The 16,918-nt window shown below is 27.1% G+C and overlaps 2 protein-coding genes across 2 annotated transcripts; one reads left to right on the top strand and one right to left on the bottom strand.

The window, feature by feature from the left end:
* Window positions 1-150: 150 nt before the first annotated feature.
* Window positions 151-7,560, bottom strand: LOC118068801 (chromatin modification-related protein eaf-1-like). The gene is made up of 3 exons (XM_035086479.1): window positions 7,423-7,560; window positions 2,305-2,498; window positions 151-2,209 (listed from the first exon to the last, which is right to left on the bottom strand). The coding sequence occupies exons 1-3, from the start codon at window positions 7,442-7,444 to the stop codon at window positions 596-598; spliced, it is 1,830 nt and encodes a 609-aa protein (XP_034942370.1). The 5' UTR covers window positions 7,445-7,560; the 3' UTR covers window positions 151-595.
* A 4,397-nt stretch (window positions 7,561-11,957) lies between these two features.
* LOC118068802 (putative gustatory receptor 28b) lies at window positions 11,958-13,846 on the top strand. Its single transcript, XM_035086480.1, has 5 exons — window positions 11,958-12,073; window positions 12,144-12,616; window positions 12,713-12,965; window positions 13,044-13,202; window positions 13,270-13,846. Exons 1-5 carry the CDS (start codon window positions 12,035-12,037, stop codon window positions 13,324-13,326), a joined length of 981 nt encoding a protein of 326 aa, XP_034942371.1. The 5' UTR covers window positions 11,958-12,034; the 3' UTR covers window positions 13,327-13,846.
* The last annotated feature ends 3,072 nt before the right edge of the window (window positions 13,847-16,918 follow it).

Genomic DNA, 16,918 nt, shown 5'->3' with positions numbered 1-16,918 from the left:
TATAATTGAAATTTGTTTAATTTCTAAATTATCATATTAAAATATAACAATAGGTAGACCATCCGCAAGAATATTACACTAGTAACCTAGTGTTTTTAATACTTGACAACAGAATGCAATTCCACAAATATCAGAAGTACAATTGTTAAGTACATAACAAAAAAATTTATTCATGGCAAACAATAAATAAATTATAATTCGATAGTAAATCAATTACTATTTCACATAAAATGTTACATTAGATGAATTAGAATATAAAATAGCTAATTACAAAATAACGGCAGTGTAGAATAAAAATCAGCAATACCTTGATTGACATCATACGAATAAAAACTTCTATCAACCTTAAGCATATTAGTAGAAAAGTTTATAAACAATTAGTCAATTCAAGTGTACTGTCTATAATTTTATATCAAAAAATTCAATGTACGAAAAGGTAATATCAATGATTGACAATTTTGTCTTCAAAATGATGCCTTAATATTTACATTTAAAAATAAAATATCATTAATGAAATAAGCATAAGATATTCAAATTTATAAAAATTAAATAAATCTACTGCCGATGATTGTCTTATTGTATTTTGTTATAAAAATTATTGTTTTGCTTCTGCATTTTGATATAGCCATGGGTTGTCATATATAACATATCCAGATCTATCTAAAGCTGTGTCTTTCTTTCCATAATATCTACCTGGGCCTGGATTTCTTACTGCAGCTGGTTGTTGACCTCTATAATCAGAAACTCCTGCAATTTTAATTAATTGTGGTCCACGAACATGTTCTTGATCTGCAGACTCATCAATGAGCACTGGTTTATAAGGTTTCTTCTTGAGAAGTTTCAATTGTGCTTTTGGAGCGGATTCAGCATCAGCGTAATACTTTTGTTGTACTTGGCTAGTTACAAGGCTAGGCTCTGGCAGTGGAGTACCACTAGGTAAAAGATATTGAATGACAGGTGTATGTTCAGGATCACGTTTTCTAGCATCTTCTTGAGCACGAGCAGCAAGTACGGCTTCTTTCTGGGCCTTCAGACGAGCTGATTGATGGGCTTTATATAAAGCTTCGGCTTGAGCATTAGCTAAAGCTTGTGCTTCTTCTTGTGCTTTTTGTTGATTTTTCTCAAAATTGAGAGCAAAGTTGTATGCATCTTCTTGAGCCTGAAGATGAGCTTGTTGTTGTCGTTGAAGTGCTAAGATAGCATCAGCATGAGCTTTGTATTCTGCAGCTTCTTGATGTTTACGAGCTTCAGCAGTTTCAGCAGCAATTTGTGCCTTTAGTCTAGCTCTGTATTTTGCTTCAGGGTTTTTTGGTCTCACTTGTTCTTCAATATGTTCTTTTCCCGCTTCACTTACTCGACCTTGATTGATTTGTTCTAAAGCAGTTTGTTGTCTATGACGTTCATTAACAATTCGTATTTGTTCGAGAGCAGCTTGCTGATGTTTGAGATGTGAAGCTTGGGATATTTTTTGGAAAGCTAAAGCTTGAGCTTCTGCTTGAGCTTGTGCTTGTGCAATAGCTTCACTTTCTTGATGATCTCCTACTTGATGAATGTTTGGATTATTATAGTGAGAGGGAGTTACGTATTGTCGTGGTTGTTGATATTGTGGTTGAGGAGGTGGTTGAGTTGGTTGAGGTTTGACAATTTTTGGACGATGTTCGTATACATAAGCTGCCTCAGGTTGAGGTTGGTATCTTGGTGCTGAAGTTTCAATATGATATTGTTGGTGATCAGGAGAATTCTGAGGTAATGCGTTAGAGGATTTTGTGTAATCAGATACACTTGCCAAGATCTGTTGAGCATATTGCGGATAGGCGTATTGTTTCTGTGGTTTCTTTTGCTCATGAATAAGTCCAAACTCTTGAGCTTGATTGGCAGAAACTAATTGCAAAAGTTCATGCTCGAAAGTACCTCGTTTTGGTTCTGCATAGGCAACAGGAGATTGATATTCTCTTTGCGATGCTTCGCTAGCATGTAATTGTGGTTGGGGTTGAACCTCATGTTGTGCTTCAGCTTGGACTTGCTGGTGTAGTGCTAAATGTGGTCGGGCGACTGGTAATCTTGGTCGATGATAGGCTTGTTGAGGTTGTTGTCTAGCGTAAGCTAACAATTGTCTTGGTTGTTCATTTTCGTGTTTAGCTGGTGCATCGTAGGCTTGAGGTTGGGCCTGGGTGTATTGTTCAATTAGAGCCAGGTATTCTGGGGATAACTAAAAAATAATACATTTTTTTTTTAATTCTATTTCTTACCAAAAAATTAATCTCGTAAATAAAAAATTTCATTGATTACGATAAAAGATCTTACTTCTTGTGCATCATCACCATGGCGGATAATAAATTGGTTCTGAGCTCCACCATAAACATTGCTGGTAGTTATAGGTGATCGTTTAACTGGTTCTTTGAGATCGATTTCCAAAAGTACAAGTTTATCATCATCTTTTGCTTTTTCTTCAAGTTTTGATGCTATACATTTTTCATTAAGTAAAAAAATGCAAAACCCTGAAATAAATCAAAATCATTTAATCATCCATAAAGTAATCCATCATAAATTAGCCTTATGATTTCTCCAATCGTTTTTTTTTTTTTAATACAAGTTTGTTTATCATGAACGAGGACTAGAAATATACGCGATATAAATCGTTCTTGATCCTTCACACGACGAGGTCGTTGCACTGGTTTTCCAACCAGTTCTTCAGTGTTGTTGCCATTAAATAATTTTTTCCAAATTAAAAACATATGAAAGTAATCGCATTCAAGATGTTGTAGCATTTTATTTATTTTACTATTGAAATAAAAACTTCCCCTCTCAGTTGAATATTTATAGAATGAATTTATGTTTTTCATTGTCGTTTAATGAGTTAAGATATTAATTATGATAGTATCTATATAAGGTCTTTGAGCTAGATTTCAAGAAATAATTACATTTTTCTTCAGAACTGAAAACTATTTCAATTAATTTAAATAATTTATTCAATTACTTTTTTAACGGTTTAACTAACTTTATTAGAGCTAATTAGTATTTTTTCAAATCGATAGTTTTCATCATTAATTTTGCAGATTAGAAAACAGATCAAAAATCATGTTAACAAATCTATAAAAAATTTTATGGAGCTGTATAATATTTTATTTTATTCTACGAATTAGTCATAACTTAAATAAATAAACTTGATGTAAATCTAGTTCTTTTACGCAATCATTGATATATTTACAATCTTTCACTTGTTAATTATGGTCATGTGTAAGTAGATACACTAACGAGTCATAGTTGTCGACCATATTCAACAAAAAATATTATTCATATTTCATAATAGTAATAAATAAATATATGCTAATTAATAAAGTATATTCATACTACGATAGACTGTGCTATTCTGGTTTAGTTCTTTATCCTCCAAGGGTATGCAAATTATTTTATTTTTGTTATGCTTGGAAAAATTATCTAATGACTCAAGGCAGTTCGAAGAGAATTGTGTGATATTAAATAGAGCATTGTAAACTTTTACCGAATAACGTAATAATAAAAAATTTTATAATAATAATTTTTTTATTAATATTTATTATTTGATTTTAATTATTAAAAGACATTTTTTTTCTAAACTACAACAAAATAATTGTGTTTTCAATAAATAATCATCAAAAGTGACGTTCGATCATTATTTATGATGAAAATATTAAATTTTTTTTTAAATTACAAATAATGTCATCAATGTAATGAACATCTTTAGTTATGATGCAATATAATTAATGACAACAAACAGTTGGTATTTGAATTTAGTCATGTCATTGAAAATTAAAGAAACAAAAACTCAAGTGACTATTATTTTCTTTACTTTCTCTTACATCATTTATAATGACATTATAAAATAAAGATATAATCATCTAAGATGTCCATGACTTATAGAATTACTTTCGATCATCAAAAAGTTTATGCTTTCAAAATATAAACAATTTATCATTGTTAATCTATCAATTAATATTTGTATCATCATATATTGACCAATATCACTAATGGCCTTGACCCTGTCATTTAGGTTGTTGCCCTTTCAAGATTGTGTGTTCATACATTTCTTAACAAATAACAATTCATTTTTTTAAATTGTTTACTTTCTAAATACCATGCAGACTTTACTGGTTAATTCTATCTGTAAGTGGTATTAATTAAATAAAATTTTAAAAAATTCTAAATGCAAGAAATGTTATGGAATAATGGAGTAAGTTGGTTTGAACTATCATATGATCTTTAACCGAAATAATGAGAAACTTATCAATCATTTTGATAAATAATCATTTCACTTTTTACATTTTAAAATTTAACAAGACTTGATATGATAATAATAGACTAACGTAATAATGGTTATATATAAATGAGATTGTTAAGTAATGTTTATCGACTGAATAGTTGCTTTGATATATTGCGTGATGTTTCAGACAGTTTGATATATCGCGTGAGTACAACTGTATGTTATGTTCTCTAATATGCTTTACAACTTCAATAAGTATCTGTTACTGATAGAGGTGTAATGTATTTTATGAAACATAGTCGACTGTCATGAATTTTACAATTATGTTGACACTTCTAAGTCATTGGGATACATTAAGAAGTATTGGAATCAAATCCAATTATTTATTTATTTATTATTAAAATAATCTATTTCTTACGATTAAATTTACTGGTTTTTCAAATGATTTTTATATTAGAGGCATACCTCAATATATTTCATATAACATAAATTTAATTCATCAATAAATTCCATGAATTTTGTTGCTAATTCATGTAAATTTTCTTAGAAGTAGAAAAATCCGGTTTTGTTCAGACATTTCTCTTATATTGGGTATTCATATAATATTTTAATAGAATGTTTATAAGAGTCCTGACTAAAGTCTAATCGTATTCCAACAATTTTTTTCCTTATATTCGGGTAGAAAAATTCGTGTTATGCACAATAATGACTATTTTCGCAAAATACTTTTCTTAGAGAAAAGAAGCTAAATAAAAAATAGTCAAAATATTTTTTGAAATAAATAAATTATAGGAATAAGTAAAATTGTTAGGTTTAATTTCAACAATTTTCTTCTTTTAAATTTATAGATGTGTAAGAAGGTCAAGGTCTTATTTCTCTTCGGTGTAGAGTTTAAAATGTTGAACAAAAAATAATTGTTTGTAAGAGATTTCATGGTGTTCGGTAATTATATTAGTTGTCAGCTTGTAAACATTTAAATATGTTGTTCAGGATATGCTCGACATTTACTGAATGTAGAAAAAAAATTTAGGTTAATCGTTGAATAATTAATATAATTTTTATTTAAAAAAAAATGTATGTGAATGTTAAGAACGTAATTACGAACATATTTTATTTAATAATAAACTAAAAATTTTAGAATAATTATTAAAATTACATGCCATAACTAATGTGCCATACAGAAATTGTTTTTATCATTTAAGATCATGGGATCAATGAAAGTTATAATTATTTGTATTGGTTATATCATGTAACAGATTAGTCTTATACAAATGCAATTATTAGACGATTGGTTTTCAATTTGATTTTATGAAAAAAAATTTACTGTAGTTAAAATAGGTTTGAGTGAGTGACCTTTAACAAAACGTGATTTCTACAACTTTTTCTAAAGAAAAAAAATGTTCAGTGAACCATGAAACCGGCAAAAACAATGACTTTTACTCTTAACATATGCAATCTATACATCGGAAAAAGTATGTGTGTTTTTTAGCAGAAAAGATTCTGTCTATTATTCAACAATTATTACTAAGAGAAAAAATTCCATAGATAATCGAGAATATTAAGAAAATTAATGAAACTTTTTCTCAACTTCAATTTAAAATTATTTTTTACTTATTTTGTGACAACAAAGTAGATGTTAGGAAGAATTAAAAAAATTATAGTTCATTGGCATCACCTCACCATAAGCTATTTTGTTTAAATTCCTCAAAGTAAAATTTTATATTTATATATGTGTTTATTTAAACATCTTGTTAGTTCATTATATACTTCTCATAAAAATTTTCAATTGAGAATATTTTATACTTTTATAAAACAATGATAATTTCTCTGCATTAAATAACACAGTAATTATTTATTATTATCATTTCTTTTTATTAAATATAAATTTCTCATCAACAATGTGATTTCTTTTGATAAATGCCATGCTAAATTACCTTCAACAATTTTGATTTAATTAAAAACTAACTTAATCAAAAAATTACAAAATCATTTCTGTCAATTAATAATTTAAAAAGTTGCTCATTAGTAATAAAAAAATTTCATTTTTCCGAGTGCCAGTGCACTAGCCCTTGTCAAATTAACGAAAAAAAAAAAAATTAAAAATAATTATCTACAGTCAATGGAATTATTATTAAGTAAATCAGTATCGTAAAAGTCAAATTAAAAAATAGGAGTATTATAATTCATATATTATGTTTACAATATTTCACCTATATATTGTTCACATGACTATTAAGTCAGTATCTCACGATCTCTCTTTGTTCACTGACATCGTTCCGGATCTTAATGGCAGTTTTATCATAATCGATTACATAAATTAAATCGTGCTCCAAAGCTATCACGTATATCATGCTTAAATTAAATCAATTTTGCTCGATCGATTTCATCGAATTTTGACAACAATTTTTCACGGTTTCTCTCTTACAATGCATATCGAACCGAAAGGGAAACGCAATTCTGATGACAGCTAACTACGGTAGAAAGGAAGTGGCGTTGAGCAAAGTTAAGAGAGGAAGAGAGAGTGTGTGTGTATATTGAAAAGTTACTTGAAAGACTATTATGTGAATGGGAAAGTACACTAGATTATCCCGGAAGTGTGTCTTATTTTAATCCTGTCTATATATATAGATAGATATTTATGTAATGAATGTGTATATACATAAACGAAAAAAATTTTACAACCAAAATGACCGGAGGATATTAAACGGTACAATGGTCAGTGAGACTATCACGTGATACCGGAAATATGATTAGCGAAATATCCGGATAATATTCTTGCAGATGAATGATAATAAACACTATCCATTCTCCCTTGTGACATTCTGCAGCTTTTCACACAGAATGAGAAACAAAATAAATTCAACTTATCTATGTCGCTTTCACTTTTACAATCTATTCGCAATACCACATCGTATCATATAACTACATCGTTGTTTAATTAATATTTCCGGTCTTGCAGTTCTTTGATAATAACATTGCTCTTGTCAAAATAATTCGTAATCACATAACAATTATTAACACTCAACAATATTAATTATTATTTACAACCTTTTATTGCCTGAAACTTGAAATTTAATCGAGGATAACCGAAATTTTACAACAGACATTGAATGGTTTTTTAAATTTCAAGGGGTTTTAGAAAAAAAAATTTTCGGAGTGTTTGAATGATTATGATCACTTACCTATAAATATAAGAATTTTCATGATGAATATATCAAGTACGAGTGTTAAAAGAATGTCTTATTAATGTCGTTTTCTCGTGCCTTTATAGACCTAAGAGAAAGGCCGCACCCGATCTTGTAAAGTGGGGTTACTTAGCGTCCTTCTCAATACTCTTTCACTACTTCGGTTGGTTAGCTATTTATAAGTGAACGAAGTAATAATTCGGCTAAGTACGTCCACTGGAGGGGTAGTTGTTAATTTAATATTTTAATGCCATTATTAGTCTGCATATGTGTGAATTCATTAGATACATTCATTACAATGTCATATTTTTTATGGTTGACTGATAATAAATTTAGCATGGGAATAAGGTAATTCTGTAAACTGGCAAATTAATCTGGATTAATAGTTGATATTTAATTTAATAATACAATGATATATGATGATGATGATTTGAGGGGTTGGATATTATAATGAGGGGATTTGATGATTGGGATAGGTCCAGGATTTATGGTGGATTTGGGTGAATTTATTGAAATGTAAGAATCATTGCGTTTGATAAATCAGAACTAGATCAATCTAGTACTGTCTACGCCATTCTATTGTTGCATCATAGCTGCAGTACCCACGCCCCCAATAAGGATTTCTCATACTTCCCTGAGCATGGGTCTCCTCCAAGGTAGAGACTGTAGTAATACAAATGAATATCCGTATTACTATAGTAATACAGACGCCCGTGAGAACGGTAAACGGTCAAACCAGCATGAGCAATTTACTTGTTGAATCATTCTTATGTGAACACATAATATAAACCATGAGTACGTGTGCATGATTTTTTTTTACCTATTCGCTTAATTATATGCTGAAAAGAAAAATTATTATTTAATATAATTAATTAAATGGAAAGCAGAAAATTTGCGGGAGAATGTGATTTCTACCTTTGAAATTTCAATTTGGTTGATGAATTATTTATTAGGGGTTTGTTTTCTTATTTAAATAAGTAACTGTTATACTAACCATTTGGATAAGGATGGTTGAATTTGATAAATGATGTATTATGAGAATATTACTGGTAGAAATCAAAGTAGCACTTCCCTGATATTATACAAAAAAATTATTGCTAAATTTTTTAATATTTATTTAAAATTATAAATTTAAGTAGAAATAATATTAGGGTAATTTTTTCTAATTATTGAGGGAGGGAAAAGAATGATTGATTGAAGGAATTGATGATATTTGATCAGTTGAATATTTATTGAAGGACTTGGAAGGATTTAACAAGGAAAAAACAATGACAGAATTAGAGTTGAAAATTTTAATGACATTTGTTTAATGTATTTAATAAGGGTATGAGAGGTATATTTTTCAAGAGAGAAGGTTGTATTATTTTTTCTTATCAAGGATACAAGTATTCCAGAGAGAAATAGCTCAGTAAAACAGAAAACGAAAGTAGTAGGTATGTGTATCCGCATTGTATATTTTCCTTATAATCTTTATTCATAATTTTTTACTACGTTCAATCCCATCTAATAAAAGTGTAATTATTAAAAAAAACTACAGTAATAAGAGTTGAATTAAATTATAAATAATAAAATATGTAGATGAAACTTCCTTTAATTAAGAAAATTATGAAACATACACGAGAAGTAAAATTTTATAAAAACAATTGCTTATATTCACAAGATTGTATTTTTGCAAAAAATAATAAGTAAATAAATAAATAATAAGTCATTCTTGATATTTACAATTATCGAGTTTGGCAATCAAGTTCAATAGTGCAGCAATAATCAAACTGAACAGGATTAAATCAATTCAAACTATTTATAAATAGAAAAAAAACATGAAAAAATACATTTTTCATTTCTCTTTAATAATTATATTTATTCATTTTTTTCTAATATATAATTTTTTTATTTAACAACAATAAAATTGTAGATAATTTGTATTGAACTAGTTAATAGAACTTAGATAAAGGCTATTAAAAATGTGAGTGTAGTTTACAGAGACAGCTTAAATTGTATACCATAACCAATCGAATGTACCAATCTTTCAACTGAGATATTCAACATCCATGCTGGAAAATATATTGAAAGTGTAACACTTTATCCGCTATGGCATGTACAGAGCATATGTCAAGTTAAAACAAAAAAAACATATATCAAATGAAAAATTACTGAATTTTAATGGTTAAAAAGAAATGTAATCCCTACCATAATAAGATCATAGTTTAGCAAGTGATGAAAAAAATTTTCTAGTGATCAAATTTAATTTATCATGATTTATTAAGCCATAATGAAAGGTAGCTGTCTCAGCTACATTTAGCATACAGCTAGATCCTTCATAGTTCTTTGTAACCGGAACAGTAGAATTACTCGAAACAATATACATACAATACATGATATTAAATCTCTAAAAAAAATAAGATACTTAATAATAATGATTTATTCATATTTATCCCAATTGTAAGTAGGATTAATCACGCTCAAAGCAGTAAAAATAACGTAATCTAGATGTAAGCAAATTGATTCTTTTTATCTGATTAAAATCTGTATAGACTAGTATTTATTAACAAAAATAATATATAAATCTTCATTGAATGACAGACTGAAGTAAATAATTTGCATGGAGAAATTTTTCAGAATGTATTCAAGTGTTGGGAATATCATTCAGTCTTTCTGCATTGCAGAAAATTATTCATATGTTTTTTTTTATTCATGGGAAAAAGACATTGATTATAAATTAAGAAGATTCTTTTCATCACTAAAGAGTATCATTATTAATGATTTTCATTCATTATAAATTGCTATGAGAGGAAGATCTTTATGTAAGCGATGAAATTGCAATCAACTACTAAAATTGATTCTGTTGATTCTCTTGGGTAAGATATTAACCATCGAATCACTTCAGTTATATGAACTTGATTACTCATTTATTAAAAAATTACAAAAAAAGATAATAATATTAGTAAATAAAAATTTTCTTTTCATCTTCCATGGTAATTAAAAGATAGATTTTTTATAAAAATACTAGAATAGAATTAATTTGTGAGTTAATCATGATTGGTACTGCAATCATATAATGTTAATTACTTAATTTATTCATTGTATGTATTGGTCCAGCAGTTGGTATGCAACTTACATAGGTATAAATCAAGTTATGTTAGAAAAATATAATTAACAAGTACAATGAACTAAAATGATAGACTCTGCCCATTTAAGTGCCTTAAATACATATTTAGAAATAATAATAGTCTGTTTCAGGCGTGTAAAAATTTCACACTTCTATTATGGTGTGCATTTTATTCATGGAAACAGCATTTATTTCATAGATTTGTTTTGAAATACATATTTCATATGAGAAAAATGAGATTACGAAGTTCTATTGTCTGTTGATCATGCAATAATACATAATATAGAGAGATTATATAATTTTTCATTCCGATCCATCACATCTAAATCGAAACCACTTATTTTCTGTTCATTTGCTGTTAAGTTGATATTAGTATTGATCGAAAATTGTTCACGTCTTATAAATTTTTTTCAATATACAATTTATGAACTTGAATGTGAGAGAGATATTTGTATAGAAACAAAGAGAAATGCCAGACAAAAGATGATAATGTTTGATGATTACATTAACAAAAATATATTTTTCTCACACTTGCGGATTTGAAAGTCGTTTAGTTGGTTTAATGATTGTTTTATTCATGACTGCACTCTTGATGAAGATGATAAGAAATCACCTAATTTATCTTAAGGATATCTCTTCTTATAATATTCTAAGTTTCTATTTCTATTTTTTGGATCTTCTTTATTTGACTTTTAATTTCATTACTAATAGATAGATCGATAATCAAGTTGGAAAAATTGTATTACAATTCACAAAGAATTATGTTTTTATATTTGATAATCAATATTTGTATCAATTTTTAAAAGGTAGAATACAAAGCATCATAATTAATTAATGATGTGGATAAAATCTTTTATAATTATAATTGTCTTGCAAAACAACTATTATATTTTTTCCAATGTTTTTCTTTTGAGTATAATACAGAAAAGCGATGGTCTAGTTAGATCTCCTGATTATTACATGTATATAGATTATAACTATGATTATAAAAGCATCAAATATATTGTCATATTATGATCTTTCGAGTAAAAAAAAACTGATAATCTCATGCTTTTATGAAGGATCTAGGGAATAAGTACTCAGAAAACTGGGCTTGGTATAGTATCAACACGAAAGTGTATAAAAATAGGTGTGTGATGTTTCATTTCTTCATGCAAGAGTTTGAACATTTATTTCATGATCTTGTTAGTGACAATTACTAAGTCGTATTAATAATTAATAATTTATTACGTTACTTATCAATTAGCAATGTTCAACTGTAAGCCAAAAAATCTTGAAGAAGCTCGATGGCCTGTATTGGTTGTTTCGTGGCTTTTCGGCTTTGGAATAATACAGTATCCGTTAAATCATCAAAGGATTGGTTTAACTTTGTGTTTTTTAAGTTTTTATACGTGCGCTTATTTTATTTCTCTTTGGTATTGTTTTTCAATTGCTCTTAGTTCTATCTGGTTTGAACGTGAAGAACAATTATATATTTTTATTATTATTAGCAATGTTATTTTGATGATTATTAATATTATAATCGCATGGATCCACCGAAATGTAAGAATTTTTAATAATATTATAAACTTAAAGATCATTTATCATTAATCTAATTATATTAATTATGAAGAGCACAGTGCAAATCAGCAAAAAAAATATAGCCGTTGAAGAAATTTTGAAGACTCTAGGATTATCAGTTGGTTGTTTAAAACGAGCTTTCTATTACACGCTAATGTTGGTCATTTGTTGGATTATTACTTCATTTGGAATTAATGCCTTGACATTGTTATGGCTCCATCATCGTACTACGTTGATAAATAATATTGCTATGATCGTCACTTTTCAACACCCAATGCACGTGAATACTAGTATTGAGATGGTTTTTACTTCATCAATCAGAGATATGGGTTTAAGATTGAAATGTATCAATCGATTGCTGTTATTACATAGTAAAGTCAAAGTTAATAATTGGATATTAAATCATTATCAAGTATCTTCTGCTACTGAATCATATCAATCAGAAAAGAAAAACAGTGTTACTCCCAGCTTTCCTGAATATGAAGCACCATTTCAGAATATCAATAAGACTCTTAATATTATGAAGTAATTTTTATAATTTGATGCATAATAAATCGTTTTATATTAATGCATACGATTATACATAATTAATTATTAACCATTTGTTTTATATCATTTTAGATATTTACACTTGGAAATAAATTTACTGTGCAACAGAATAATGATGTTATATGGTTTTCAATTATGTATGGCATTATCAATAATTTTTGTAGTAATGACATGTATGTGTTATGCGATGTGGTTAACTGTATTCAACCCAACTCTGACATCACATGAAAGAATTATCAGAAGTGTCGTTCTTTCGGGTTGGCTTCTGGTATACGTCTTTAAATTTAGTCTGATAAATATTATTAGTGCTAAAACAGCTGCAGAGGTATAAAGAAATAATTATTTTCATTATGATCTAAAATTAATTTAATCCTACATTTATATTTTTGTGTTACAAAAATAGTATAAACGTACTGGTGAAATAATTCATCAAATTGCAATACAATCTCAAGATAAAGAACTTATTGAAAATATTCAACAATTTTCTATTCAAATCATGCAGAATCCCTTAACATTTTCTCCCTGTGGATTTGTACAACTTGGATATCCACTGATTAAAAATGTAAGTAATTATAATAAATAAAAAATATTCAACTTCTGTAAAATGATGAATGAATATTTTTTTCCAGTTTATTGCATCAATGACTACTTATCTGGTCATAATTATACAGATGAGTGATCCGTGATGAGAATATGAACACAAAAATTGTAAAGAAGATAATTATATAATTTTTCATTTTTTTCATACGCTAAATAGTTTTATAGTAATTTAGACTCTACTTTTTCTAGAGTATCATTGAATTTCTCTTTCAGTTGTGGAACACTTATTTTCATCTTTTTAATTCTGACAGTAAGTGTATTACAGTGTGTATATGCAAATTTAAAAGCCATTAAATTTATGAAATTAAAACGAAACTTTAAGAGTCGAAAATAGTGAAATTATTACGGAAGTTTATCAAGTTGATAGAGAAAGTGAATGAAGACATGACATTATTACTGCTTGAAGTGGATATGAGAAAATATGTTTACCGGAATTGAGTTATAATAGCATAGAAGGAATCTTCACGGTCGAACTTTGCGTGTATAATTACACACGTAAGAATGAAATATTATCGAGTAATTATTTGTAATAGACAGATTAAAAAAGTAATATTAGCGGTCATTTATGAAACTCAAGGTAAAATTAAAAATATATGGTGAAATTGTTACATCGAAACGTTCTATAAAACAACTTAATTTTACTGAAAGTGATGTATTCGATTCTTTTATTACTCAATACTCAAATTAATTTAGTTTTACAAAACTAGGAAAAAATAACGTATTATTTATAAAAGGATACGGATAATTATATTGAATAAAATTGAACTATGTTTTAAATTAATTAAGAACATCACTTTTGTGATGTTAAAATAAGTAACCATATTGTAATGATAGAAGATCACTTCTCTACAGTTTATATAAAAAATAAAACTTAATATAATGCGATTTTGATATTAACAAGTCTTCCTGTCTAAGCAAAATGTAGATCTCACAATGAGCACCGAAGTTTTGTACCTTATATAGTGGTAATAAAGTGAATGTTCCTGATATGATTGACCATATAAGTCTAACAAAAATCCACGAACATTTTAAATGAGTTTTACTAGTTAAATGATCAACTACAGGTGCATGGTTAACTGGTACAACTACTCTGTATGCATACATTTAAAGACATACTTGCGTAACTGGTCTGGTCAATCTATCTTGCATCGATTAGCGAAAGTTTTTGTATGATTCAAATCATTAGTTCAACTCTGAAGCTCAAAGCAACAATTAATCAAGTAACTTCCCTCTATTGATTAAAAATTCACCAATAAATCTATTTCAATTGTTATTACATAATAATTACAATTATTTAAATGTATTTAAATTATCTTAAATTATCTATATTATTAATAAGAACAGCTACAATTAAATTGCACACTTAACAATGGCTTCAAAGAATAATTATTTAATTTATTATAAACCGAGAGTATTTCAATTCAATATCTGAAAAGAAATATCAACCAGTAATTATTTAGAAAGTGTAAAGCTTCTTCAATGACCTTGATCTTGACATTTATCTACCTCGACACTGTTCTGAGAAAGACTGGATAATATATATTTATACCAGTCAGCTGCCGCTCTTTGGAGAAATGTTAGATTGATATAAGAAAACCTAGAGGTATTGATGATACTGAGTGTAAATATCATCGGGTGTATGCTGAAAATATAAACAGATAATATTTCCATGTTTGAGAAAGTTTTCTATTTATTTTTATTGCAGATTTAACTCAAGAATTTATATCGAAATAAATATCAAATATACCTATTAGAGATAATCGTTAAATTAAAGTCTGGAATGATTAACTAAAATTTATTTTGAATTCAAGTATCACAATTTTTACATTATTTTAAATTATTTACGATGTTCGGAAGCAGTGATAATTTTCGCCGGTATTTTAAATATTTATTATTGTACAAAAAACAATGATAAATAAGTCATTATTCATGATCTTTTTTTTTTTATTAATTAACAAAAGGGATGATTTTACTTTGTTATTTTCGTAATGCAATCTAACTGATTTCTAACAGACATTCTGCAGATATTAAACAATCAACGCAGAAAATCAATTTCTTACATGATTATAGAGGGTATTTTTTAACGTAAATGATATTGACACATTTTTTTAATATATAATTTTAAACTATATCAAGTTTAATGAGAAAAATTAAATTTTTTGCACCTTAGAATTTAAAATGGTAATAGATATTAGAGCGGATTTATTTATTGCTTTTCACCAATGCTAAAAAGTTTTTTTATTTTTTTTATCAAAAAGATAAATTTCCTTTTTCTAATTTTATTATTGCATTTTTGCAAATATTAAATACTTTTCACGTAACTCAAAGTCGAATTTTTTCGAATTAGCACAAGTGTATGTTAATTGTAATAACTGAAATTGAACATTTGCTCTTTTAGTGTGATCTAATATTACCACTTTAATTTCCATCAACTTTTAATTTCCGGAATAAAGCTAAATATATTTTAGTAAACAGATTTTTTTTTTTTCATTTAAGTCGATATGACGTTATTTGATTAACATTGTTCTATACATTTTTTTAAATAAAGTATTATAACTTGAAGCAAAATTTACCGAGAAACCACACAAATAAAAAATTCTATCTATAGATCAAATATCATATTTTAGAAGTATCTGATAATTTATAACAAAATTTTACACTTCATCAACATTCAAATGAATTGTTTTTCAATTTTTTTTTGTTAATTAAATTAAAAAATGCTGAATAAAAGCAAAGAACGAGTTTATAAATAATAATATATCCAGTGTCGACGAAATTGTATAGATAAAAGTTATTTATAATTAATACTAAACAGATAATAAATATCACATATACCCTTACACACATTTAACAAGCAACCAAAACATTTGCTTTAAGTTTTTTCATACATTTATATGTTGTTTAGATTTTTGGTTTTAATATTATGAGTAGAATTAATTTGCAGTCTAAACTATAATTTTAGAAAATTTTTGCCTTATGTGTGCCTTTTCTTATTACACTGCTGCTCGAATGAAAACTTAATAATTTAGTCAATAAATAATAAGCGATCCAATATTCCTTTACATAATATTTTTTGTTCATTAATTTAAATGATACATTATATTGTTTAAGCTACTATTTTAAGATAAGGTTGGTGATTTAATATTTCAATTTACTATTATGATTATACTTATTTCAAGTTTTATACAAAAGAATCTAATACCATTATTCGAAAATTTTATAGAGCATATTTATTGTATAATAAATATTCGATAGCCGACCTAGCCAGCGGGTCGTTATAGCTGGTTATAGCACTTATAAAACTGTCATTTGTTTCGCACTATTCCAATTATTCAAGTTTACGAATTAAAGCATTTTTTAAATATTTTTATTATCTATTGTTCATCAAGATCAAGGCCACACTAATATACTATTCTAGTTACACCATAAAAAATAGCATGAAAAATGTGACCGATACAAAATATAAAAGATAAACCAAGTAAAAAAAAATTTACATAAAATTTTTAAACATAGTTTTGTTTTTTATTGTATAAATTGTATGATATACAAGAAAATTTATAACTTTACTTTATCACAATTAACATGATAACATTATAGAAAAAAAAGTTTTATCCGAGCAGCATATAGTTGATTAAAAAAAGTCACGCTACATTTTTTTATTTTTAAATCTAAGTGATA

Source organism: Chelonus insularis, unplaced genomic scaffold, assembly GCF_013357705.1.
Source record: "Chelonus insularis isolate UGA/USDA-ARS -01 unplaced genomic scaffold, ASM1335770v1 contig_401_pilon, whole genome shotgun sequence".
Classification (NCBI taxonomy): Eukaryota; Metazoa; Arthropoda; class Insecta; order Hymenoptera; family Braconidae; genus Chelonus; species Chelonus insularis.
Note: the sequence above shows the minus strand (reverse complement) of the source record. Positions and strands in the feature narration are given on the sequence as shown.